This window comes from Toxotes jaculatrix, chromosome 14 (genome assembly GCF_017976425.1).
Source record: "Toxotes jaculatrix isolate fToxJac2 chromosome 14, fToxJac2.pri, whole genome shotgun sequence".
Lineage (NCBI taxonomy): Eukaryota > Metazoa > Chordata > Actinopteri > Toxotidae > Toxotes > Toxotes jaculatrix.
In genome coordinates this window covers 23488115-23515732 of record NC_054407.1, presented here as the reverse complement: position 1 = coordinate 23515732, position 27618 = coordinate 23488115, and the positions used below count along the sequence as shown (strand labels likewise).

The 27618-nt window shown below is 43.1% G+C and overlaps 1 protein-coding gene across 1 annotated transcript in view; it reads left to right on the top strand.

Moving 5' to 3' along the window:
- LOC121193081 (receptor-type tyrosine-protein phosphatase N2-like) overlaps nucleotides 1-27618 on the top strand; it is a 158119-nt gene that overhangs the window by 47961 nt on the left and 82540 nt on the right. The window contains exon 11 of the mRNA XM_041055206.1: nucleotides 5815-5894. Coding sequence (XP_040911140.1) covers nucleotides 5815-5894 — 80 coding nt within the window. The remainder of the gene's footprint in view (nucleotides 1-5814; nucleotides 5895-27618) is intronic.

Here is a 27618-nt window from a genome sequence, read left to right as displayed (position 1 = left end):
CCTGTAAAGGAACATGTGATTCTTCAACTAATCTGGAGTAATGGTAAAGATTAAGCTGGGGCTCATGACATAAAAATGTTAAAAATTTGACCCCTACAATCAGCTATGATAATGCTGCTGCTGGAGTAAAATTGTCAACGGTTTTATTTTTTAAATCTATCTTAATGGATTTTAAAGTGGTTTTATTAGCCAGTCATGTTGGAAAACTCCAAGACAAATATGCAGAAAGGTGTTTTTCATGGATGATATCTGTGTCGAGGGCTTCTGGGCCAGGGTTCGGGTTAGGGTTAGTTTCCAGCTCAATTCTTTAGTTGATCATAATATATCATCATTAGAGTGCAAATATCTCCAAGTCTAACATTTTTCTCCAAATGATAAATATGAGTAATAGAAGAAGTAGAAATCACATCCTGTGAGCTTCAGTGCTCCGGTGAGTGACGAGCTTATTTACAAGGTTCAAAGTCGATGTGGTGTCTTTGTGCGGGAGCTGCCCTGGGTGCCAGAGGCCGACAGATGGATATGTGATCAACTCAACATGAGTGATTTTCCCTCTTCATCACACACGGAGACTTTGCCTGCGCCGGCTGATGAATCACTCCATAGATGTGACAGATAAATCTACCTCAGAGGAGAAATAATGGACAGAAAAATGAGCCGATGCGTTGTGTGGAGTTCCTCACCCAGAAGGGCTGAGACTGGGCCTTTTTTAGGGCCCGAGCACCGAGTGGTGCGAAGGCCCTATTGTTTTTGTAGTGTTTATTATTATTATTATTATTATTATTATTATTATTATTATTATTATTATTAGGGCCCGAGCACCGAGTGGTGCGAAGGCCCTATTGTAATTCTAATGTTTATTATTATTATTATTATTATTATTATTATTATTATTATTATTTGTCCTCCCAAACAACTGCATTTTTCAACCCCTTCCCATGCTCTAAAACGCCTGAAATTTTGCACACTCATCAGGTCTGGTGAAAAATTTGATATTTTGTGGTCGTTGTAAATGGGAGGGGCAAAATGGCTCCGCAGCGCCCCCTTGAAATTTTCAAAACCCCCCTCCCATTGGTCTTAGTTTGTCATAGGTGCATGAAAATTGGTACACATGTTGATCATACCGAGACACACCAAAAAGTCTCTTGACACCATGACCTCAACCCAACAGGAAGTCCGCCATTGTGGTCGGAAGTTGGCGATTTTGGCGAATTACACCATTGGTATGCGGACGAACTCGTGCTAGGGATTTTACCCGATCCACTTCATATTTGGTGGACCTCACCTCAAGACCATGATGATCAAAAGTTATCACAGAGTTTTCTCTAAGTTAAAGGGCGTGGCCTCTGTGGCCCGCCAAAGTTTGGTGGCGTTTGGTGAATTTGCCATGACATTTTGAATGGCTCTCACGTCCACATACTTTATCCAAACATCTTCAAACTTTATGAGCATGATCAGGGCTCTGCCCTGAACGCCTCCATATGTCAAACTCCCGCCTTGCTCGTGGCGTCCCCTGCTGGTAACAGGAAATGACCTATTTTTACTCTGAAGTGTACTGCTCCTTAATAGTTGACACCATCGGCTTGGTTTCTGCTCTACAACCTTCCCAACTACTTGGTGAAGCTACATTATAAAGGCCGTGAAGCTGGGTGCAATGGCATCTGTGTGGCGGCGCGGCAACTGACGATCCCTCGCCGTGAAATTACGTTTGGATTTGTAATGACCTTAACCACCTCCTATGATCCTAAAAATTCATACACACGTTCTTGGGGGCTGGTCCTAGACTCTGATGGGGTTTTTGTAATTGGGCGGGGCAAAATGGCTCAACGGCGCCCCCTTGAAGATTTAAAATACCCCTCTCCATATGGGTTTTTTTGGAATACAAAGATGAAAATCGGTACACATAAAGAACACTTCGGAACGCACAAAAAAGTCTCTTGACACCATGACCTCAACCCAGCAGGAAGTCAGCCATTTTGTTTTTGGCGGCCAAATTTGAGTGCTTTCCACCATTGGTATGCGGATGAACTCGTGCTAGGGATTTCACCCGATCAACTTCATATCTGGTGGACCTCACCTCAAGACCATGATGATCAAAAGTTATAAGAGACTTTTCTCTAAGTTAAAGGGCGTGGCCTCTGTGGCTCGCCAAAGTTCGATGGCGTTTGGTGAATTTGCCATGACATTTTGAATGGCTCTCACATCCACATACTTTATCCAAACATCGTCAAACTTCATGAGCATGATGAGGGCTCTGCCCTGAACGGCTCCATATGTCAAACTCCCGCCTTACTCGTGGCGCCCCCTGCTGGTAACAGGAAATAACCTGTTTGTACTATGACGTGTACTGGGGAGAAGAGGAGAGGGCATAGGAGGACTCTGGTACTCTTGGCTGCGCCGGCTGCGACTCCCGCGGGTCGCAAGGGGTGCGAGGGCCCGTCATCGCTGCTTGCAGCTTTAATTATTATTATTATTATTATTATTATTATTCCTCCCAAACAACTGCATTTTTCAACCCCTTCCCATGCTCTAAAACGCCTGAAATTTTGCACACTCATCAGGTCTGGTGAAAAATTTGATATTTTGTGGTCGTTGTAAATGGGGGGGGCAAAATGGCTCTGCAGCGCCCCCTTGAAATTTTCAAAACCCCCCTCCCATTGGGCTTAGTTTGTCATAGGTGCATGAAAATTGGTACACATGTTGATCATACCGAGACACACCAAAAAGTCTCTTGACACCATGACCTCAACCCAACAGGAAGTCCGCCATTGTGGTCGGAAGTTGGCGATTTTGGCGAATTACACCATTGGTATGCGGACGAACTCGTGCTAGGGATTTCACCTGATCCACTTCATATTTGGTGGACCTCACCTCAAGACCATGATGATCAAAAGTTATAACAGAGGTTTCTCTAAGTTAAAGGGCGTGGCCTCTGTGGCCCGCCAAAGTTTGGTGGCGTTTGGTGAATTTGCCATGACATTTTGAATGGCTCTCACGTCCACATACTTTATCCAAACATCTTCAAACTTTATGAGCATGATCAGGGCTCTGCCCTGAACGCCTCCATATGTCAAACTCCCGCCTTACTCGTGGCGTCCCCTGCTGGTAACAGGAAATGACCTATTTTTACTCTGAAGTGTACTGCTCCTTAATAGTTGACACCATCGGCTCCGTTTCTGCTCTACAACCTTCCCAACTACTTGGTGAAGCTACATTATAAAGGCCGTGAAGCTGGGTGCAATGGCATCTGTGTGGCGGCGCGGCAACTGACGATCCCTCGCCGTGAAATTACGTTTGGATTTGTAATGACCTTAACCACCTCCTATGATCCTAAAAATTCATACACACGTTCTTGGGGGCTGGTCCTAGACTCTGATGGGGTTTTTGTAATTGGGCGGGGCAAAATGGCTCAACGGCGCCCCCTTGAAGATTTAAAATACCCCTCTCCATATGGGTTTTTTTGGAGTACGAAGATGAAAATCAGTACACATAAAGAACACTTTGGGACGCACAAAAAAGTCTCTTGACACCATGACCTCAACCCAGCAGGAAGTCAGCCATTTTGTTTTTGGCGGCCAAATTTGAGTGCTTTCCACCATTGGTATGCGGATGAACTCGTGCTAGGGATTTCACCCGATCGACTTCATATCTGGTGGACCTCACCTCAAGACCATGATGATCAAAAGTTATAACAGAATTTTCTCTAAGTTAAAGGGCGTGGCCTCTGTGGCTCGCCAAAGTTCGGTGGCGTTTGGTGAATTTGCCATGACATTTTGAATGGCTCTCACGTCCACATACTTTATCCAAACATCTTCAAACTTTATGAGCATGATGAGGGCTCTGCCCTGAACAGCTCCATATGTCAAACCCCCGCCTTACTCGTGGCGCCCCCTGCTGGTAACAGGAAATAACCTGTTTGTACTATGACGTGTACTGGGGAGAAAGGAGAGGACATAGGGGGACTCTGGTACTTGGCTGCGCCGGCTGCGACTCCCGCGGGTCGCAAGAGGTGCGAGGGCCCGTCATCGCTGCTTGCAGCTTTAATGTTATTTTTGTTTCTTTGGCTGCTCAAATTTATTTTCAAGTAAGACTCCAAAACAGAGACAGCATTGTGTGGAATATAGTAGAAGGCACCGTATAGAACAGGACAGTACATATAGAAATTCATAACAATGGTTAAACAAAAGTAAAGGATTTACTTCCTTTCTAAGCTTCAAGTTTCCCCTGGGGATCATTAATCTGACCCAGTCCAATTAGCCTGTTATTGCACCTTAAATGTTAGAATATAACATTACTGCTGCATTAAAACCTGATGAATGTGAGTTTGGTGCTGTTTGTGTTTTCTTTGATACACTGACCTCAGGGCCCAGGAAACCCAATTAAAAACCCACAGTAACAATTAAAAAAAAAAAAAACTGCATGGCTGGGAATGTCACACGACAGCTGTTTATCCAAAGGTTTGAAAAGTCGGGCTCAGGCGTTTTTTGTTTTTACCTGGCAGTCGGTTTTGCCAGCGCTGCCATAGAAACCTTGCTGGATGGGTTGGCAGTTAGAGAGATGTTGATTAGAAAATTGAACGGATGTCCAGGAGAGGAAACATCCTGTCAGTGTTTTTTAGTGTTCGTTTCACTTGTACATGTAACTTAATTGAGGTAACAGAACTGAGAAATTACACATTATAGTTTATTATAGTAGGATCCTGTACAAAAGCCACATTTCCTTTTGTTTTCCACATTTCTCTTAATTATTTTTGCTGCTCCTGTTGCTTTTTTTTTTGATTTCCAAATGACAGTTTGTTGTGTTTTTTCATTTTTTAACTGGAACTGAAGAGGCACGGCGCACACAGCCTGCAAACACACACTCCAAACCCACAATGAAAGTGCAGCAATTCAAATCCATCAACCTGAAACGAAAACCACTTTTCTGAATCCCTGAAAACATTTTGAATGTTGTTGTTTTTTTTTCTCTGCCAGCAGCATTAGGATAGGACCTGCTCCATTACTGATGTCACCGTATTTTATAATAGTGTTGTTACAGTAGCAGTCACTTCCTATAGCAGCTCACTATGCATCCTGGAGGGGGACCTGGTAATATATCTTCCTGCTGGGCCTTTAGTCTGAATTACAGCAGGATAAACAAAAGGTTAATCACATTGGGAGACTCCGCTCTGCCTCTGACCACCCAGCTTCTCTCTGTGTCTCGCTCAGTATTTCAGTTGCTGCTTTATCAGCATGAATGTTGGGTGAACAGGGGGAAAAAGCACCTATGAAAACACTTCAGATGTCTTTCTGGCCCCTTTCTGTTCACGTTGTCTTCTTCTCTCCCCCTTTTTCTTCTTGCCTTCTGTCACCCTCAAATTCACCCTCACAGTTTCTGTCACGACAATATGCACTGCAATAACCACACGTCGAATCAAAATGTAAATGTATCATAAGCTGGGCTGCTGGAAATGCGTCCGCTCATCTCAGAATCACGTATCAGAGCGTCCTCTTGTTGATGACCAAAATCCTCTCATCCCCGACCCCCTTCTCCTCATTTCCCAGCATGCTTAAATGCCGGCAGGCACATTACATTGAGATTCAAGAGGTTATCTCACAGTGGTGATGGGGATTGCAACAGCCTAAAGGATCGCCACAGGTTAAAGCTTTTTCTTTTTTCACGCGCCACGTATGGCTGAGCTTTAATGAGCACAACTACTTTTCTCCCTCCGTCTGAAACGCAACACCTCGCCGCCGTGGGAAATAATAAAAAAAAATCTGAGGATGTCTTTTGTGAAGCTTCTAACTGTGTGTGTATGTTTGTGTGTGTGTTTTACAGGGTGGTGGGCCCCGCTGTGACCTTCAAAGTGAGCCCGAACACTCAGAACGTCACCACCGCAGATGTGGCCAACGTGGCTGGTATGTTCTCCTTGGTTGAGTAATGTTTGTCTTTATACTGACAGAGAAATAGACAGGCCATTATCATTGACTTGCTGCTGCACCTGAGACCCCAGATGAACATTTTTTCAAAACTTACGAAACGTTTTTTTTTTTTTTTTTTCCCCTTCCTCTGAGAATTCTGCTGTACCCATGCTGGAACTTCATAGTACATTTTTCTATTCCTTTGTGTTCAGTTTGGTTTAGTTTGGCTAACTATTTGGTACTGGCCCATTTTGAAAGGAAGCCAGCAGCAAAGGAGGCCGTGTTTGGCTCCATCGTGGAAAGCCATCGGAGAGTTGGATGTGTGCCTAAAAAAAACAGGCTGGAAAGAAACAGACACCAGAAATCTACTGTGTTTGGGAAACAAGTCAGTTCATGAATTCAAAGTCTGATGAGGTTGAGTTTTCTCACCAGTGCACGCAGCGTGGCCTTCAGTCCAGCATCACCAAAAAACGACCTACTCTGCCATCACATCAATATCCCGCCTGTGTTTACACTTTACTCTGATTCCTCACAGTCCACACCAAAACCTTTCACCAGGAAATACATCACACTAAAGAAATAAAGATACCGCAGGGCCCTTAACTTTACTTTGGCACTACTTGCCTCTGACAAAGCCGTCATCTAAATATTTTAGCTAATGTGCTAATACCCCAGGTAGCCAGAATGGCTTAGCCGGAAGCCTTAGTCCAGTCTGTGGCTGGACTTGTGATGAACGATGCTCCAGATCCAGCCTACACTGTGTTTGCTGCTCAGACTGGTCCAGGTCTGTACCTGGAGGTGTAGCTGACTGAGGAATGTCAATCCCAAAAACAAAGTGAGAGTAAAGTTACATTCGACCACTGCAACAGAGTTGATTATGAGATGACAGCCATAGATCACAGTGGGTATTTGTAAGTTGTTAACCCAGATTCAGGAAAGGTTATTGTGAGCATCTTGTTTAACTTCGGTTAGCTTTGGCTTTAACCACTTAATCTCATTTATTTTTTATTTTTTTCCCCTTCGGAGAAACGCATCCAATAAAAAACTGTATACATCCATAATCACAGTAAAATGAAAAAGCAAAAACTAAACTTCACCATACGAAGGCAACACTACAGCGTAAGGATCGACCGTATGCAGGGGCAGAATAACAGCAGCATCTCCCAATACCAGTGCAGCAATTATGAAGGATTTAATAAGTAGAGCTTGATGCGACTGTGTTATTATTTTTTCATGGGTTTGCTGCGTTATATGGTCCGGTTGTTAGACTGTGAGTAGATTGTGGTTTCAGAAACTTGGATAAGCCCTGATCCTGGTTTTTAGAAATGTGAGTACTTTAGATGCTGGGGTATGTAAACATACACTGTTTGCCATGTGTGCAGGTGCATCATCCGCTTAAGTTGCGTAGTAGTTTGTCTGCGAAACAATAAAGGTAAAAATAAATGATAAAAGCAAAGTGTGACACCAGGAATGTGAAGGATTAAGTTGCGCTGTTGCTCTCGTCTTCCGTTCCCGGTAATCATAAGGTGATGCTAAATACCGCAGAATGCTAAATGCTTGTTTTAAAAAACCAGGATAGTAATGTGCATGTAAACTTGCTCATTGTCAGGTGTTCTGGGATTTTACTCACCACTTTTTTTTTCTCCCATCTGAAGCAACTGAAGGCAGATCCTCAGTGATTCTGTTTCAAGATCCTCTAAGTCAGAATGCCTGTCCTGCCTGCTCTGTCACACTGTGTGTGTGTGTGTGTGTGTGTGTGTGTGTGTGTGTGTGTGTGTGTGTGTGTGTGTGTGTGTGTGTGTGTGTGTGTGTGTGTGTGTGTGTGTGTGTGTGTGTGTGTGTGTGTGTGTGTGTGTGTGTGTGTGTGTTACACTGTGACTCACAGTAATGAGGCGAGGGTGTTGATGAAGTGGGGAATAAAGAGAGGAGGAATGTTTGCCATTAGCCAAGCTGTCAGTCCAGAGAGAGAGAGAACTTTCCTGATATTCCCTGGGCCCTATTCCAGATACACACACCCCACACATTCTCATTCACACACACGCACACACACACACACACACACACACACACACACACACACACACCAAATTACCTGCACTGGGAAATTGGCCTTGTCAAAATAACTTACATGAGTAGCTCACTGTCTATTTTTTTTCCCCAACATCTTATCCCTGCTTGATAATTGCAACCCCACCTCCTGCATACACACACACACACACACACACTCTGACTTTCTCTGTCACCCACACACACACACACTTTGTGCTGATTATGCAACAGCTTCTCTCCTGTTTTTAAGTGCTATTGTTGGCGTTCTCATTTCCCGCCCGCTGGCTCTGCGGGGTCACGGATGAGCCTCGATTGTTATTAATGCAAACATTTGACAGAACGTGCTCGAAATGAAATATGGCGTCCTCTCAGCTAAAGTGCAATAGTGTGGGCGGGCCGTCTTTAAAGTGTCGTTTGTCATATTCAACTAGAATATCAATCCATCCCAAAGCGTACATTATCCCCCCTGGCTGGGGTTTATAGTGCTTTTCTGAAACATTAAGCTTTACACGGCCATTGTAATGACGTCGTTTTATCATCATTTATAGCTGCTCAGCGGCGAATGGTAGAGATTGGACGTCCATCTCTTCTGTCACAAACTTGTGTGTTTGGGTGGAGCGCTTTTGGCAGCGGTGTTAAAAATAATTCAGTTTTATTTGATTTAATCTCCATGAACGGATCAGTGTGTGCCAGAGAAATGTTTAAACAAGGAATTATGGTGGAAGAAGAGTTCAGACCCTTTCATGTAGGAGACCGCAGTCTGTGGTGCTGGTGAATCGTATGGTATTGTACTTAGGGAAGTATCTAATATTCAGGAAGTTAGTTACGAGAAAACTGAAATGGATTTGAAATGAGAATCTGAGGATATTGAATGAAACATGTTTACTAAAGACTGATGATTGTATTGCATATTCATTCATTGTGTATTATCTGTATTATTTTGATTGTCATTATTATTATTATCCCTACTGTTATTGATAATGCTAATCAGTAGTAGTTGTAGAGAAGTAGAAAATGTATGTATAAATTGGTATTACATTAACTGAATGTACGCTCCAAGCACTTACTTAAATATGACTATAGATTCTGTTTTTCTTATTTATTACAAAACATGGGGCCAGTTCTGACTGTAGCCTCACAGGTGTCCAGTTTAAGTCTCATCTGTCTCTTTCTTACACTGGATCGATTCTGACCCCGGCCCCCGGGTGCCCGGAGGTCCGATTAATGCAGCCAGGCCAGCCAGACCTGGTGCTGCATTTTAAGAAGCCACGTTACCGCTTCTGTCACGCGCGTCCACCCATTGTGAGGGTCTCTGGGCCCACCGGTGGCCATTGTCAAACGTGGGGGTGGATGTCAAGATGGTGGGCAGCGAGGTGGTGACCCTCATTGTCCGGCCGAGGGTGGGCGGGGGACCCAGAGGCTACTTCCAGCGGTGCGTCACGGCCGTGAGAACGGGACCCCGTGAATAGGCCGCGGGTCAGGGTCAGGACAGCGAGCAGCTCAATTAGCACTTAAAGCAGGAGGAGGGCAGCTGAGATAGCCTCATCCCTGCACCGTCTGTTCATTTGACTTCTTCTTCTTTATCCCAGCAGCACTTGTTTTTGCATACATGCTAATCATAGCTCTCAGTGGGAAGATACTCACACATGCCTAAGAGCTGTCCACTCTGGGGATTTTGGACGGTTAGGACAGTTGCTGCTGGTAGTGGCCACTTTCAGACTCCGTCAGACGTTTCTCAAGTTAAACCAACCCGCCATTGTTATCAGCAGACAATAGCCGGTTACTCAGTGAGTTGATGTCACTTCTGAGGTTTGATTTGTGTGTTGACATGTAAATAATTTCCTTGCAGAGAGGTCACTATCAGTTTAATAAGTTAAAAGGACATTGTCCCACTGGCGAGATAGAAGCAGTGAATCCTCAATTTACATGCTAATTAGTGGAATATGCCTTAAAAAAAAAAAGTGGCGGGGAGTGCTTTTCATTCCTTTCCAGTTCACACATCAGTCAAAGATTTTAGAATTTAGTTTTTCTGGTAAATGCACCTTTGTTATTTGTGTATGTGTCTGTTATGTTTGTGTTTCCACACGTTTGTGTGGAAAAACATGAATGTTGCTTAAATGCCATTTAGACATTTGATGTAACTTATTTTCACATCGTTTCTACAGAATTTTTCTTCTTTTTCTTGAAAACTTTTGCTTTTTCAGTCAACATGCTAAGCAGCCAGCCTGAACATACTCAAATGGGAACATCCACCATGTGAGCACAGTCTGTAAATAGTTTTTAAGACGGGACCTTTATACATGACAGGGCCTCGTATTCAGTTATAACACAGGAGGACAGTTGCCTGCTTTGCACATGTGAAAAGTGACTCATCTGCAGAGGAACAGTAAAATATATTCCTGTGACTCTGTGATGATGAGAATGAAGTGACCATTGAGTGAGAAGTGAGGGTTGTTCAGTGGCTGCATTTGCAGAGGATGAAGCAAAGTCAGGCTTATTTCTGACAACTGATATCAGTCCGTCACCGAGCCTCAAACAGGATCCAGATGACTGGGTGGAGGAAGGGAAGTTACTTTTACAGAGGCATCAGTTGCATCTGGATCTTTTCTTTCCTTCCCTCGACTTTTTGTCTCCTCGTTTTCTTCCGTCTGAGTGGATTAGCATAGATCTTGTATGCTGACAGGACTGACCTTCACTGCAGCTAAACACTTGTCAAAATGCCAAATGTAATTACTGAGCTCTTTAGGTCAAAGTAATGTGTTTCATCTACCTCACTTCGTCCTGTTATTGATGTGCAGGCCCTCCGACCTCAGACTGCTGTCGAGTCCCCCTTCTTCCCTCTGACGGCTCCTTGCATGTGTTGTGTGCCACAGCAAAGCGAGGAAATGTATGTGTAATTATCCCTAAGTAATGTGGTCAAATTGTTATCTCTGTGGACAAGTCTGTGCGTTGCTACACCGCTGGATGTCTTTGTGTGACTTCTGTCGGCCTATACGCTCTCAGATCCTGTGATTATGGGCAATTTAAAGTTATCTCACTGAGCTGCAGAGTGCTTCCCTAACACAGCTTTTCAAAAGTCGCCATCATCATCATCATCGCCATTACCATTCCTCTGTAAATAGCATGCCTAGAAATTGTCATGTCTGTAATGCTGTCTCGACACATCCGCTGTCTTTCAGGGAGGCTGAACACAGAAACATATACCTGCAATCTTTTTAGGATCTTAACTTCCTGTTTAGGCGTTGAGTAAAATGCAGTGACTCTCCAGCCTTTGAGGTCTTCCCCGGATTATCATTTCCAAAAAGCCTTCTTTACTTACTGCTCAGATATTACTCGTTATTTTGCTGTGTTATGTGCGATCGCAGACAGAAATGTTTCACGGTCGTGTTTGACGACCTGTCCATACACACTGTCATTAGTAACACCGCTGACTGATTTTGTGTCATCGCCGTCACTTGGTGGAACTCCTGTAATTGTTCCCATTGATTGCCCGAGTGATTGCATTGGAAACAGCTCTGATGCTGGGATCCATTCAGCGATCTCTCCGTGCCCTTCAGGGGCGGGCGAATCCATTTGAGTTAACTTCATTTCAGTTCACCTGCTAATCGGTTTTCATCGCACACCGAAGGCTAATCAATTCTCTCACCTGTTGCTAAAGAAAAGAATCCAAATAAGGAGAGAAGGAGGGAGAGAAGGAGAGAGATGAGGGGCGTGCTGGTGTTTCATGATGCAATTTGCTGTGACATCGTGCAGCGTTTTTATCCCTTCACCTGTCGTCATAGCAGAACTGGAGGCGTTTCGTGAATTGCAAGATGCCTCATCCGAGCTTTAAAAAGCCTGCGCACCCCCCCCACACCCCACCCCGCCGATCCAGAGTCACCTGTGGTTATTTTGGTCCGACTTCAGAGAGAGCAGGGAGCTGTACGCTGTCCTCTGGAGCTTTGCGAGCATCTGTGAGTCCTGCCGTCGAGCGAAGCGGAGGGATGGGAGAGAGGAGGAGGGGTAGGACACAGGTGTTGTGCCGAGCTCGAGTTAGCACAGCGGTGCAACGTGATCCCTGAGCCAACCACGCAGCCCTCCCTGCCAGCCACTCAGCCAAGCAGCCAACCATCCGGCCTGATTTTCCCGGCGCTGGCACTGGCCTGCTGGCACTGCCAACTCCTCTCTCCCACTCCCGCAGCTGGCAGGATCTCTGTGAGTTGGCCTGTGCTCCTGACATTCGCTGCAGGGTTGGCAGACCTCTCCCAGATGGCCACCTTGTAGCAGAGCTGGCTTCGTGCTTGCATCACTTTTGCATCATGCCCCAGCTACAGAGCTGTGGTGGAAGGAGGGGGTTTTCGTCGCTCGTTCGGTGGCATTTCTGTACGTGCGATGTGGGAGTGCTAAACTCTGCTGCAGCTCTCACACTTATCAGCGACGATTTGTCATTTGTGCTGTTTGTGTAGCTGCTTTTCAGGAAACCGGTGACAGCTCTTGGACTAGAAACAGACGCTGTTAGATAAAAACGGATCTGGTCTCACAATCCTGAATCCATGCATGCACACTTGCACACGCACACACATCAAACATGCACACACTAGAACCAACACAGCTTTTTAATTTAAATGAAATAGACCCATAATAACCCTATCTTTTACATTCAAAATGACGGGACAGTGTCAAGGTGCCTCTTGGCTTCATATTTTATTTATAATCTAATTTAAATCTTACTGCATTACCTATAATTTATATTCCACTAACTTTGTAATCCCAGCTGAATGAAAGAACAGACCTGGACCTCCCCAAAACTTGTTAGTACTAAGGTTGAATAATTTAATATACATTTTTTAAACTGCAGTGGATCGGAGTGAAATAATCTCATAGAATTTTCTTAATATCCTTAGATTTAATGACCATGTCTGTTTGACGGCCGCTCCTAATTATCACCTTTTCATCCTACTGTTTTTTAAACTTCCTGGCTGCCGCAAAGTATGACGTATGGTACCCGTGATATGAAATTACAATTATTGAAATATTAAAAGACAGTTTCATGACATTGGGGAACATGGCGACGCTAATGTTTACGCTTTCTAAGTTCCTATCTCCTTCTATTTTCTATTCTCTGCGTTTTTTTTCAGTCCTCATTAGATGTTGTTTTCTTGTCTTCTCCGAACAGCCATCTTGTTTGTTTAGCAGAGGCTTCCGTTGTGGCTTATTTTGTTTGTGGCAAAACAGACACAGAGAGAAAAGCTCTGTTGATGTTATTTGTCATTTGGCGCTGGACGGACGCTGTGATACGGACGGTATGATAGCTTCCTTTGTGTGGACCATCCAGCTCCCCATTCTCTCACAGGTCAGCACTTTGCAGACAGGAAATGGCAAAAATCAGAGTGTCAGCCTTCAGCAAAGGTGAACTCCAGCTGAAGTCCATAATTATGGTGATTCTATTGAAATTAGTTGATTTCTCTTGATTTCTGAGGCTGCGTTTTACCTACCTGAGTATTTACCATGACAGCACTAATACTAAACAATACACTCTCCATCCTTGCAGCAGTAAATACTTTTCTCTTGGCAGGAGGTGAGTTGTTTTCTTTGCACTTTGACTGCAGCTCAGACTTAGAGAGCGGTCGTGTCCTCTGCTGCACTTATTACAGACTACTGACTGAAGCCGCCTGTTGCTCACTCTCTCTCAGCGGCCCGAGGAGGCCGTCTGGACCCAGCGACTCATTTTTAGCCATCTTCAAGGTGCCTGATGAGATGTAGAGGCAGACAGCTGGATTGATTGGCCCCTCTTGAGCGCACAAGCCTTGATTACAACTGCACTCAAGTGCCCCCCTCCTCCCCTCAATTTCTCTCTCCCAGTCTTGTTCTCCTGGTCTGCCTCTCTCCTCTCAGCCTCATCTCTCCCTTTTCTCATGATTTCTTTCTCCCTACAAAGAGACAGGGTGGATAAGGGGAGACTGCTGAGGAGAGAACAGAAAAGAGCAGAATGACTAACGAAGATTTGGCTTTGCATGGTTCTGCTTGCATTAGAAAGTAGAACAGGGTGAAGATGGTGCTGCCTATTAAGAACTGGTTTGAGATGAATTTGAAATTTTGATGTGAGAGAATCAGATCAATATTTTAAGAACTGAGCTGGGATAGAGCTGATAGTTTACAGAATCTGTCACAGGCTGATTTTTAGTTTGAATTTGGGCATGCACACCATGTCTGTCCCAAAAATTCAAAATATCCTGCTTGTGTAAACATCCTGGTTCAGTATTGTTGTTACAGAAAGAGTGTTAACCAGATTATTCAGGCTCTGCATGTTCCCCCATGGACTGATTCTGGTGGGTGGAAGTATTTTGGTATTTTGGCAGTAATCAAATCCTTTTCTTTAATAAGAATCACAAGGCATTTAAATAATCATATTTTTTTTCACTTTAACTATAGTGGTATCTAGCCATGAGGATCGATCTATTTATTTATTGAGTGATTGATTGATTGAAACATCCATCTATGATTTCCTGTACCTCCTGAATATTGTGCATGTGCATTGAATTTTATTTTTATTTGCTCACAGCATTGAAAACACTTTTAGGTTTCAGTTCATTTACACATGCGGAGCAATAGGAAGTGCACCAAGAGAGAAGAATCTGTGCCAGTGACGAGGTGAAACCCCAACGGGCCTTATAATCCTGATCTCTACCTGAAACAGGAGCGTGTTGTTCTTGTTCCTGATTGACTGTTGTTGTTTACAGTCTTTAAAAAAGCGCCGCTTGTCTGCACACTTCTGTTTATTCTATTTAGCCCTTAGGGACTAAACTGATACTCAGTAATGCTCAGCGTCCTATTTGTCCCATGTAGGGAAACTTGTCTCATGAGATGTCTTTCACAGGAATGGGAATTGATGAGGTTTTATTGATACCTGTGCCATTATCGGTTCTGCTTATCAGTCTGATTCTTTATCGATTCCTCATCAGTTTTCTGTGTGGAAAAAAGTTGTAGACCTTCACAGTTTTTCAGCATCAGTGCAGTGTTTTTTTTTATTTTTTTATTTTTTTTTAAATCTCTGAGTCTGAACACAGGCTGTAGCCTGAGAACAAGCTGCAGAAACAGTCTGTCTGTCATCATCTAAAATGGATGAAATGAGAGAGTATTTGTAAGCACTCATTTTTATTTAGGTTTTCTTAGTCAAAGAAAAAAATCCGATAAGCGCTGCCTGCGTGGTGCTAATGTTTTTCTAAAATACAATATTTAGCCTCGGTAATGGAGGTGCTGTTCGATTGGGAAGCAAGTGTCAAACACAAGGCATTCCTGGAATTTAAGCCCATGTTGTGTAGAAAGGTGTTTCAGTATACTGCTGGTGTTGGAGTTGGACATGATTGTTTTGCATAGTCAGAAACACGTGCTAATCATGAGCTCGAAGGCGTTCGATACCAAAGGGTCAGATATTTTGGAACCAGTTTTCGATTCCCATCCCTAAGAAGGATAGTAGAACATAAAGAATGGACTGATATTGTCCTTTGGTTCAACAAAAGGTCTGTAATGATGTAGTGGTGCAGTTTAGTGATATGTGATATTCAAAATGAATCAGTGAATCGATCCTTCTAACAAGACAGTGTTTCCGGTGATAACTTCTATCAGACCCAAATTCATTAGGTGAAGTGAAAATTTACCAAAACCAGAAACAGCAGCTTTGAGTGGGATTAAAATCTTCAGTGATGTCTGTAAATATTTAAATCTCTGGATGTCCTCAGATAACATTAGTCCTCTGTGAGCTGGACTTAGTGTATATGAGTTATCACTGTGTTCCTGCAGCAGTGTGGCCAAGATAAACTGTTTCTGTTTAAACAGTGAAACTGATCCGGTAGATTTTGTATTTTGGATCAGAGATTCAAAACAAGTTATTTTATCTGAGTGGGACAACGATGTCTGCATTGTTTGACGTGCTGACGGACACTTGTCAGCGTGCGGCTCAAGTTTGTACCTTGCACAAGTGGAGTACACCTCGCTTTCATATCATATCGTTCTCCTTTTCTAAGGGTGTGCAACCCCAAGTTGAAATGTCCCTCACTGCTACTGTCAGCGTCTGTCTGCTGCACCGTGTTTCATGTAGAGGAGAAGTGAGAGACAAAGGCATTCGAGAGCTTCAAAGGCTGTGGGTGACATTTAGCGCTCAGTATCTTCAAAGACCAGGCCCTCTTTTGTAGTTCCTCTTTTTGTGTATAATTAATATAGCCCTTCCTACGGATTTTTCTTTTCATTCTTCTTTCTTTTTGCCTCCTTTTTGGAGCTGGATTAGAACAGCAGATTAAGGAAGTGCACCTTAATTTTCAATTTACATTCCGGAGACTTCAAACCGCAGCACTGCTGACGGGATTTTTCCAACTGTGTGTGTCGTTGTGGAGAGGTTAGAGAGGTTTGGGGTGTGTCGCTGGCGTGGTCACGTGATCAAAGATTGGAAAGTGTCAAATTTAATATGAGCAGATGCTGCGTAAATATCTTACGAAATACATACCGTACCAAATCCTGATAGTTACCACTTTGAGCTTGTGTTTCCGTCTTTATGGTTGTGGGCACATGTTTGAGATGATATTATCTTTTTATTTTGACGGATAGTAAGAAAATCAGATAACACACCAAACACATGGCAGCTTTAAAGAAATTAGTCCAAATCTGTTGTTTGTCTAAAGTGGTGGATGAGGAGTGAGTTCCCGAGGACTCAGCTAATGCTCAAGATAAACTCTGGATAAATGGATCAACTAAATGTCCGTAATGTAGAGTGACCTCCTGTCCTCTTTATGATAAACTATGAATATAAATCAAATATAAATTTGAACAAATTGCCCTCTCTGTGTTTTTCCAGACATCTGTCTGCCATATACGTACCTGTTTCACCACAGAGCTGAAAAATGAACCATGGTGTACATTACTGTGCTCATTTCATGTTAATGTGCCGAGTATTTCCCTGCTGGAAAGGGCAAGTACGGATCTGTCAGGAAAATGGAGAAGGTTCCGTTTGGCTGTGGCAGTGATGGGAAAGAATGAATTATGTATCGACTGAAGCAAAAGAGAAGAACATCAAGAGCATCGTTCCTGGGAACGAGCTCAAACACAGGAGGTCAGAGTGTTGTAACTCCTGGCCAAATCTGACAAAATACATGAAAGTGAAATGATGTTTGTTCTACAGTCAGGTGTCCATCATCTGAAATAAATGACATCCCAACGAAATAACCGCTGGAACAAAATGAAACCAAATATCGGTGGTGTTTAAAGGGTAACAGCTTCTCAAGTATTTTGGATTTGCAAAACATTATTTCAGAATTTTATTTTGACCACAACTCCTTGTTCGCTGGAGGATGAAGTTATCTACTACTACAGCCACCCGTGTTTTTTATCTGCTGAAAAGATAGGTGTTGAGTGGTGAGAGTCAGTAAACAATCATTTGGCAATTTGAGTGTCAAAAGATGTTAAAAGCAAATTTGGCTGAAAATGAAAGTTTTTTGCCAAAGCACAGACGTCTGGAAAAAAAAAAGTCACACTTCAGTAAGTGTCAATCATAAAAAGAGTTTTTATCATTAAAACAGGAAAATCCACTCGCTGTTTTAATGTTCCCATAACATGGCAGCACTTTTTCACTGTCAGTTACTGCTCTGTGCTTGAATGAATGATACGTACCAATGAAAGTGTCGTTAGTTCATGTTCTGCATTCTTCTATATTCTGTCCTATGTGTGTTCCGTGAAGTAGCCGTGAATGTGCTGGATAATCTTGCATGTTGGAGCTGATTCTTATTTAAAACATTAAAATAAAAAGCTGCTATTGTCAGAAAAGCTAGCGCTCCGCTGAACACGACAGACTGATTTGCATCTCTTAAATTACATTTCTGACATGTAGCTTCCTACAGTAAAGTCAACAATGTAATAGACCGGCAAAGGTCAGGGTGCTAACTTGCCTAGAAACTGGAGGGGGTGGGGTGGGGGGTGTTTGATGTTGGGAATGTTGCTGTCCAAACACTTTGTCTAATTCTACTTGTCAACACACAGGTGAGAAAATCACAGCGAGGGTAATAAGATTGAGGAAAGTGTTGCATTAGCACCTTGAAGTGTAAATAGCTTCTTATATTGCCTATTAGACCCAGATAACCTGGCATGGTGGAGGGTGGCGGTGATGTTGTGTGCATGTGTGGGTGGCCGGGTGGGGTGGGGTGGGGGTTCACAGAAAAGCATATTAGCTGTGTCAAAACAGTCAGAAAAATCACCAACTCCAGAGAATATAATTAGGAATCTTTTTTTCTATCCCTCTCTCTGTTTGTGTTTTAATCTGCTGGTGATGAAAGACGGGTTATTTGTTTCTTCAGCTGCATACTCCTTGCAATATCCTGTCGCCCTGGCTGCCTGCAAAAAGAAATATCTGCTGCCCCTCCCCTCCCCTCCCCTGCTCTCTTCTCTCCTCTCTTCTGGGTTTTGCATTATAAAGAGATTTCATCTCATCCACCTTTAGCCAGGTTTTGCCTTTGATATTATTTATTAGTGTCGGTATTGAACAGTTCATGGAGCTAGCACCTTGAATGGGCCCCCTCGTCGTCTTCTCCCCACAATCAATACTGCTCCACATTACATATACATCAGCTCGGTGCAATATCGCACGCTCTCAACCTGCGGCCTAATTAAAAAGATAAGCGGCTTCGTTTGAAGCCTGCTTTAATAGGCCGCTGCCTTGTTTCTAGGAGTGAATATTGAATAGAATCATGACTTTGGTTGAGATTCAGTTCATTTTGTATAGATTACTCTGACACGATGAAGGGCTCGAATCTCTGGATGCTGTCCGGCCAAGATCACACGGAGCCACTCGCTGCTGTTACCTGCAGTGTGATGGGAAATCACACTGCGGTTATACGATGTTTAGTGAGTAGAATGACTCGTGTGAGATCACAAACTTCACTTTTAATTCTAGGGAAACTTTTCTTTTAATTACTCTCATACCATGTCCCAGCATTTGAGAGATTACGCAGAGCAGCCTCATGGAGTTCAAAGTTTTTACAGTTTTTACAGTTTTTACTTTTGCTACAGCAGCGAGGCTTTGAGGATTAATGATGCCAGTCACTCTGAGTCCATGCGTTCTTTTGTGTCTTCTGTCAATAACAACTTATACAACATAAACAACTTATGTTCTGTGACTAACAGGTTTTGGAGGAAATACACCCTCATTACATAATGGAAAGATCACTGTCTTACATGAATAAGTCAGCAAGATAACTCCTCAGGTAAAATAAATACAGGTCTATGGTGGACATCAGTTAACCAATACAAAGAAGACGGCAAAACAATGCAAACAAATACAATTTCATTTACTCATGCAGGAATTGGGGAAATGGCTAAACAACTATTACTTGAGTAAAGTAGCATACTGGTGATAGTGGGCACAGTGGGTGGGTTTAGTGATGACAGCTCAGCCAAGTCTGAAAATGTCGAGCTGATACTGACAAGCTGAGTCCCCAGATTCAGACAAACTTCTCTGCATTTTTCATCCATCCAATAATTTGTTTTTCTGTGCTCTAATGATTATTACAGTCACAGGGCTGCGATCGTGGCTTTGGACTTTTAGTGTTGGTAGTTTTTACATTTAGTGTGATGTCTCTCACACAGTGGCTCCTACTTTGATTAAGCCCAGGGGAAGATGCATCCTGGCGCTGCAGAAGGCTCGTTTGATTAATCACACAGACTGTTCTGATGGGAACTATTTCTTAATAAGAAAAAAAATGTAAATACAAAACTTAACGCTGTGGATCAAATGTTTTAAATGCATTTATGTTCACTTTTTACACTGCGGTCATTATATAAGGTAACATTTTTTGTTTGATGACAAACTATTTTCAGGATTTTCATCAAAATCAAATCCATTAAAAATATAATACACTGAAGGTTTGAATAGGTGGATGCGTAGGTGGGTGACTCAGTCTGTCAGCCAGTTAAATTACTCCCTTTTGATAAGAGCTTTAACTGTCATAGAAACACTGGCCTGCACTCACTTTGTTGTAAAGCGTACTTTAAGCTCTAATGTTGTGAGTTAGATACCCAGCCTTACTCAGGCGCTGTTATCCAACGTCTGCCTGAAAAGTTAGAAATGATAAAGACTTTTTGATTAAACAAGCGATTCCTTTTGATTGCCATTGTAGGGAGATTAATCAGCATTAAGAAATACAAAGTCATGGTTTAGGGGTTAAGAGTGAGTTGTTGTGAGGATGAAGTGGAGAAGGACGGAACAGACGGTTGATGGGAGTTAAAGCAGGATTCAGTAGATGCTGAGGTTTCCGCACTGTTTTGTTTTTTTTTTTGTTTTGGTGGATTTTAAACTGGCAACCTCTAAGGTTTAACTCCTGTGCTTCACATGTAATCTCTGTGTGATCGGACTGCAGTCCAACAGCAGACGAATTTAAAGTGCAGAGGAGGAACTGTACTCATTCTCCAGGAAAATAACAAAGGGAGTCTCAGCCTCCATACAGCATCCGCATCAGCTGGAGGAAGTAGGTGGCGTGTGTGTGTGTGTCTGTGTGTGTGTCTGTCTGTGTGAGACAGATACTTGGATCTGCCACCGAAGCCACATTCCTCCAGACGCATGGCCGGGCCATCGCATCCCTGACTACCAGCTGCTGAGAAAGAGAGAGCTGCCTCACACACACACACACACAGTTTTTTCACCACTCCCATTATGGCTTCCTGTCTTTTCACCAGCCCAGTGCACATGCGTGTGCATGCGGACACACACACACACACACGCTCCCTCTCTCACTCCACTGCTGCCTGGCATGAACCCAAGTCCTGCATAATGGCTCTGCCAAGGCAGATATGTTCACCAGTTAACTGGCTGGTGCCATCACCACCCGCCTCCAACTGCAACACACACTCACACACACACAGAAACACACACTCACACACATGCATAGGGGATTGCCTCCGTTGTAACATAAAGGTGTGTAGTTTGGATCCACCACACTTTGGTGGCACAGGAGGAAAAAATGGAGCAAATGTTCAACAGTACTGAGCTTTATCCTCAAACAGTTCTTTTGATGTTTTTATATGCGTATTTAATTTTTCAAAAATAAAAGGTGTTTGCAGCAGGAAGTCAAATGTCAGACATACCCAGGAAATACATAATAAAATTAATCTGCCATGAACTTAGCTTCCCCCGCGACGCTGTTAAAAGTCTACCAATCAAATCCTTTAGCTTTTAGTTAGGGGTAGATACATGCCACAGAAGTCTGCCAGAAAGCTGTGAAAAGCTTTCTGAATTTGTCCTTGTCTGAATTTATTAACAAACTTTGACAACCTGTCAAACTGACAAACCAGCGGACTGACAGTCAGGCCTGTTTTATTCAGCTACTGGTCAGGTGTGCAGAGGTGTGAAAAACCGCCTTAGAAATGCCATTCCTCATATTTCTGTTTCCTCCACTGTCTGTGTTCACGGCCGATCCACACCGAAACATGTGCGTGTGGATAAAAGACCACTTTTTATTTTCTGTAGCATATGTATCGCTCTCAGATCTACTTCCGTTCGCCCTCATTATGATGACCAGTTTCTTGACTTGCCTTCAAGGGTCAAGGGTTAATTGATAAATAAGTATTTTTGGAATTGTGCTTTTAATATATACTGTACAGTACTTTTGCATAGTATTGCATATACTTTATATATACTGTATTTGGCTTAAGCCCAGGGGGTGAGGTAAGGATTAGCTCATCCCTGCACAGGAAGAGGAGAGTATACAGTTCGCTTCTTCTTCTTCAGACACTAAAAGCACACTCCCTTGTTGGAGAGGGGAATTTCTGTGCATCCTGGGAGACTATAAGATATCCGTAGCAACAGCCACAGGTCCAAAATATTTTGGACAAAATGTGTCAGCTAAAGGACCTGAATGTAAAGCATAGGTTTAGAGTTGTAGTTATCAGGTTGAAGTATTGTTCCGGTTGAAGACGTCGTAATGCTGACGCCTCTGACACTGATGACACTTCTAAAACATCCTGATACAATCGTAAACTGTCTGCAATTTGCTGCACAGGTCACATTGGTATTCTGCCCAGCAGACGTTTTAGAGGTCAGGAGGTGAGGGAGGAACTGCCTACCTGCTACATAAACTTCCCTTTAACTCCCTGAGATTTAAGCCCGTTAAATGAGGTCAGCTGCTGGGTCACGTTTGCGTTTCCTCCGTCGGGCCCTCGTCCAGCCTAGCGGAGACTGTCAGATTTTCCCAGAGTCTGTCCGAATGTGAATGTGATATTGCTGATTTTCTCCGGGGTCGCGGATCAGAAGCCATCAGCTCTGCACCCCTCCGCCGTGGGGATGGGCGGGTTACCGGCCGCCGTGGCTGCAAGGTGTTCGCCGGATCTTGACAGACACAGTGTGTGATTTGCAGCGACAAGCGTAACAAATGTCGGTAATGAGGTCACCTTGGGCTCCAGGTCTGCGTCCGACTTTCAAGCCTGATCTCTCTCTCTATCTCCTACACACACACACACACACACAGATGCAGGTCCAGAGAAAATCACGAGGCGCTCAGATCTGAATGAAAATGAGGAAAATGAGATTCAGAAAAAAAGAGGAGAGTCAGAGGCAAACCTTATTTAGAAACTAAAATTTAAAGTGAAAAATCCAGGTTTTGTGGTGTAAAATAAATTAATGAATAAAATAAAACAAGATGCACCACGATAATCAGTTTACTAGAACAAGTGATGGTGGATGTAAAGGTGTTATACACATAATCCATCTTTATCATAGTTTAGTATGAAAGTGGGCACACCGTCAGTAATTCCTCATCGCACGATAAAACGAATGTGGTCAGATTTATGTGCAGCGTGTTCACAGTGTGGGTTTGTGTTTCATCCTTTGCTCACCTTCACTAACAGTTTCTAAGTGTGACCTTCAAAACGTGACAAACATGGAAAAGAATTTTTTTTTTTCCCCCGACACTGAGTGAATGTGCGTCCGCTGTGTTACGTACCTGTTCACTGTGCCTGATGGAAACTTTGTGATTAATGGATGATTTGATATTAATGATGGAAACAAAACATTTCATTCAGAACATAAAAAGAAAGAAATATAATGTCCATCATGTATCATTATACACATGTAAAAATGTGTTTTTATGTCTAGTGCATAAACAGGATGTGTTTGTGTGTGTGTGTGTGTGCAGATCTTGGTGAATGTGTGTACGTGTGTGTTCAAACCGCTGTATGAAAGTGAGCATGATGTGGGTTAGTGTGTGCATTTTTCTTTCTTTCTGGCTGTGACATGCGTGTGTGTGTGTGTGTGTGTGTGTGTGTGTGTGTGTGTGTGTGTGTGTGTGTGTGTGTGTGTGTGTGTGTGTGTGTGTGTGTGTGTGTGTGTGTGTGTGTGTGTGTGTGTGTGTGTGTGTGTGTGTGTGTGTGAGACGGAGCAGACCTCATGCACACAGCTCAGTGTCAGATCGTATAAGAGGACTCGCTCGCCGAAGGGCAGATTGAAACCAGGAGCTTCTCAGAAATCAAACAGCAGTCGACTCTGGAAAAACAGCACAGCAGAGAAAAACATCCTCAGATAATTCTGTCTTAAAAAAACACGTTTACATTCACCCAGAACATGATTAGTCAGTTATGTAGACCACACATTAACCAACTACACCTTCATAAATTATCACAGTTAATCGAAGCACTCGTTAAAAATAAAAGCTTAAATTGAGAAACCTTTTTAGTTCGTTTCTTCTCCTGCTGCTCTGAATATCTACAGTTTTACTTCCAGTTTTTTAAACCTGATCATGTGGCAGTTTGATCTGATTCTAACCTGTTATCTTGCTCCACAAACTGTAGATCTGGTCTGAGTCTAAATAGGCTAAAATGTAAGAAGGAGGGACGTAGGAATGAAGGGAGGGGCAACACAAATCAAAGAAAGAAACCGCATCTTTTAAATGACAAGACACTTGGAGAAAATATATTGTCCCAATCATGATTATAGGGGGAAGTATGGAGATGCTGTGGTGATTGTGTTTCGGTTGTCTCAGCTACTTGACTTTGCGTTTTGTTCTCTGCAGCCTAATGACAAGTGTACGATGTTAAAGATGTAATCTGAAAAATTGCACTCGTATTTTGGAAGGTCAAACATCCGTTATACTCCGATATCAGAGTGAATTCACTGTTTACGTGCAGTAAACACACGGTTATTTGCTGTCGGGGACACTGGTGCAGAAACGTCTACAGCTCAATGCTGTAGCTATAGGAAACATGTACTAACATGTACTAATCCACTTTTCCTTTAAGTCCATGTGTGTACTCTAAACTCCTGATGGCCCTTGCCTTGCCGCTCTGTCATCCTTCAACATAAAAAAGACAGCATTAATGATGGAGAACTCCTTCATCCCCGTACCTGTTGTTGACACTCAATACCTCAGAAATTGCTTGGCCCTGCAGGTAAACACCAAGCCCTGGATCCACCGAAGGCTCCAGGGAGGAGGAATATCTCCCTCTTATCCTTTGAATCTGTCCCACTGATGTAGCTTCTGAGTGGGCGCTGGCAGCCTAATGCCAGTTTACCCACCGGTCACTTCCCCATCTTTTTTTTTCAAGTCTGCTAGTATGGCAAAGAGCCCAGGCTTTGGCCGCTTTTTTTTTGTTTGTTTGTTTTTCTATGCCGGAGGCTACCCTTTATTTACAATCTGAACTCCATCGCTCAGGCTCCTGAGAGCGACTGCTGGTGTTCGGTCTCCCTCCCAACACCTCCCTCCTCTGCCTCTTTCTGCTTTAAGTCATCTGGCTTTTCTCCAAAGCTGAGCCATCATCTCCCAGAAACAGTTCATTATTAATATTGTTGCTGTTGTTAATATTATTATAATTACTATTATTATAATTACTATTATTATTGCTAGTAACAAGGCAGCAAAAAAGCTGGAACTTTAACCTGCACCCAGATAAACCATGGAGCTGCAGTAGTTTTTCAAATGTCAGGTGTTGCTGTCATTCTCCAAATTTCTCACTTTACCAGATTTTTTCCCGCCTGGATTGTAATTAGGAGCCACGGGACAAGATGTCTTGTTTGCCAAGGATAACATCTTGATGTGAAAGGCTCTCTTATCGTGGATTTACCCATCAGGCCACTGTGCCCTCAGGCTGTGTTGATACTGGGATGTGTGCGCTCTGCTGCTGTCCTGCGCTGCGCTTTGTCTGATGTGGCCATCGCGGTGAGAAGCAGGCCGCGGGCAGGAGATGTGTTTGTGGAACTGAAAACTGACCAAAGTGGGGTTTTTTTCTCACTTATTTCTTTTACTGCTCTTGCTCATATTTACTCAGGTCAAACAAATGTCTGATGCATTTGTTGTCAGGCTGTAGTGACTGGATGATGAAAAGCTGGATAAACTATGGCCTTTGTTAGTGATCTTTACTCGACAGTTTTTGTTTATAGGAAACAGAGCATTAGTTTTGGTTCTGATTCTTTTTTTAAAAAAAAAAACAATCAAATAAAACTCCATAAATCAGTTCAACATTATTAAATATGATGTTTTTAAGATTCATGGCAATTCAGAAAATACAGTTCTGTTAGTAAAAAAGCAAATTAACTTAAAAACTTTGCCCATTAAATTCACTGATGTATTGATGACGATAATGCAGGGCGCTAACAGACAGTACCTTCTCCTCTTTTGTGTTTACACCTCTCTGCTCCACAAAACGTATCCTGATATGGATTACCCTTTCTTTCATTAGACAATCACGTCAAGCCAAGTGAGCATTAATACATCTTTAACGTACACTGTGCGTTTATCCCGAGCCCGGTCCTCAGTATCAGTGAGGTCAGGCGCCTCTCGCTCTGTGACTCTGCTGTAAAGGTGCCCACACGCTCGAGCAGACGCTTCACTTTAAATGAAAGTGCTTCCCAACTGACGTGAACGCGGCAGACTTTTGATCCGTGTCTGTTTAGTTTCCCTCTCAGGATGTAACTCAGGCTCAGTAATGTCAATGCAAAGTCATTCGTTCTTGTATTCAGGCTTGAAGTGGGATGCATGTAAAAGCAAATGGAAAAAAAAAAAAATCTGAGAATGTTGTGAGAGAAATCATCCCCGTCTCCCAGAAATTACATTTATATATTAAGAATTTGTTTTCCCAGTTACATTGTGGTGATGCATGTAATCACGGGCTGGATCGTGTGAAGAGACGTTTTTCTTTTTTTAGTGAATGAAGCTTTACATTAATTAAAGGCACAGGAGTGGCTGGGAGGTGGTTTCACTAAGAGCAAGGCCAAGACAAGGCAAGGGTGGCTTAGGGAGAACAGCTGAGCAACAGTTGTGAAGGGGTCTGAATAGTTCCTGAATGCACTGTGGAAAACCAGCACTACTTTGAACTGCTCCCTCATTCTCTCGGATGAGCTGCCTTGTGCCAGGGTCGTTTTGCTTCATGTTTTACCAATATTTCCTACACTTTTTTGTCATGGTTTCCGGTCGATACAGATCCAGCAGAAACAGCCACAACTTGAGCAAGATGAACAACCTCGAGCATCAACAGTATTGCAAATAGATTGTTGTACAGGCGAGATGAGGAGGCGGGGAAACGAATGAAAGCTCAAGGTTTTCTCCTCTACCGTTAGGACTGCTTGTCCTCCCTCCAGTGATAATGGAGGATATTTCCTCTAAGTGGAATTTCGGTGGAGGAGAAGCCAGCGCGGGTCCCCATGAGAGCCCCCGCTGCCTCACTACCGAGCCGCCTGGCCTTGGCTGCGGTGCAATGCCAGCGGGCTGCATGGGGATGAAAACACACACACTGAGGTGCATGTACAGTATGTGAGTTTTTAAAAGATGGGATTGGCAGATTGAAAAAGCATCTGTCTTTAAAAAAAAAAAAAAAAAAAATCGCGACCAGATCTGTTGAAACACTGAAAACCCTAAACTCCTAACTACTAAAAATTCGCTCCGCACAAACAAGAGAATGGCAGGTTCTTAAAGTGAAATAATCACATCAAAGAACTCAGTGTAGTGCTGAAAACATATAGGGTAGATTATTTTATTTGACTTTAACAATCGTTAGATAGTAGAGATTCCACGTGGAGACATGCTGACACAAAAAATAGAACCGGCTGTCGATCTTTTCAGGAGGCAACATTATGTATTCACATTAATGGCCTGGCAAAAGCAAAAAGAGATAAGATCAATGGTCAACAGAAGCAGGATGAAGATAAAAAAAAATACTTGTGCAAGTGCAAGAGGAGTGTTAACAATGAAAGTTGAGTTTGGTTCAGCCTCCACATGCCAGACACTGTGTCTTGGCTCGGTTTTTAAGGTTTGAATCTCTTTGAATCTGTTGGCCAGTCGTCGCTGCAGGACGGTGTGCGTCTTCCTTCCTGATCTGACGTCCACATAAAACCCCTCCCCACTCGGGCCGGGGATCTGAATGCAGCTCGGCAGATCAAAATCAAGCAAAAACCAGGTGTGGTGTGTTCACACATCCACAATTAACTGAAGATCCAGTCACCCAAAATCGCTAGAGATGGTTTCGGCAACACAGCCCATAGTCTTTGTGTTGGAGCTGAAGCACACTGAAATCAAGGTCAAGGCTACAATAAATCTCATTAAGTAGAACATAAAATAAGAGCACGCAAGCAGACATTAACCTGAGAGGAAGAGCAAGAAGAAAAAAAATGATCACAGAACCATTTCATTAAAAAATAAATAACATCATAAAGCCCATAAATGTGAACATAGGG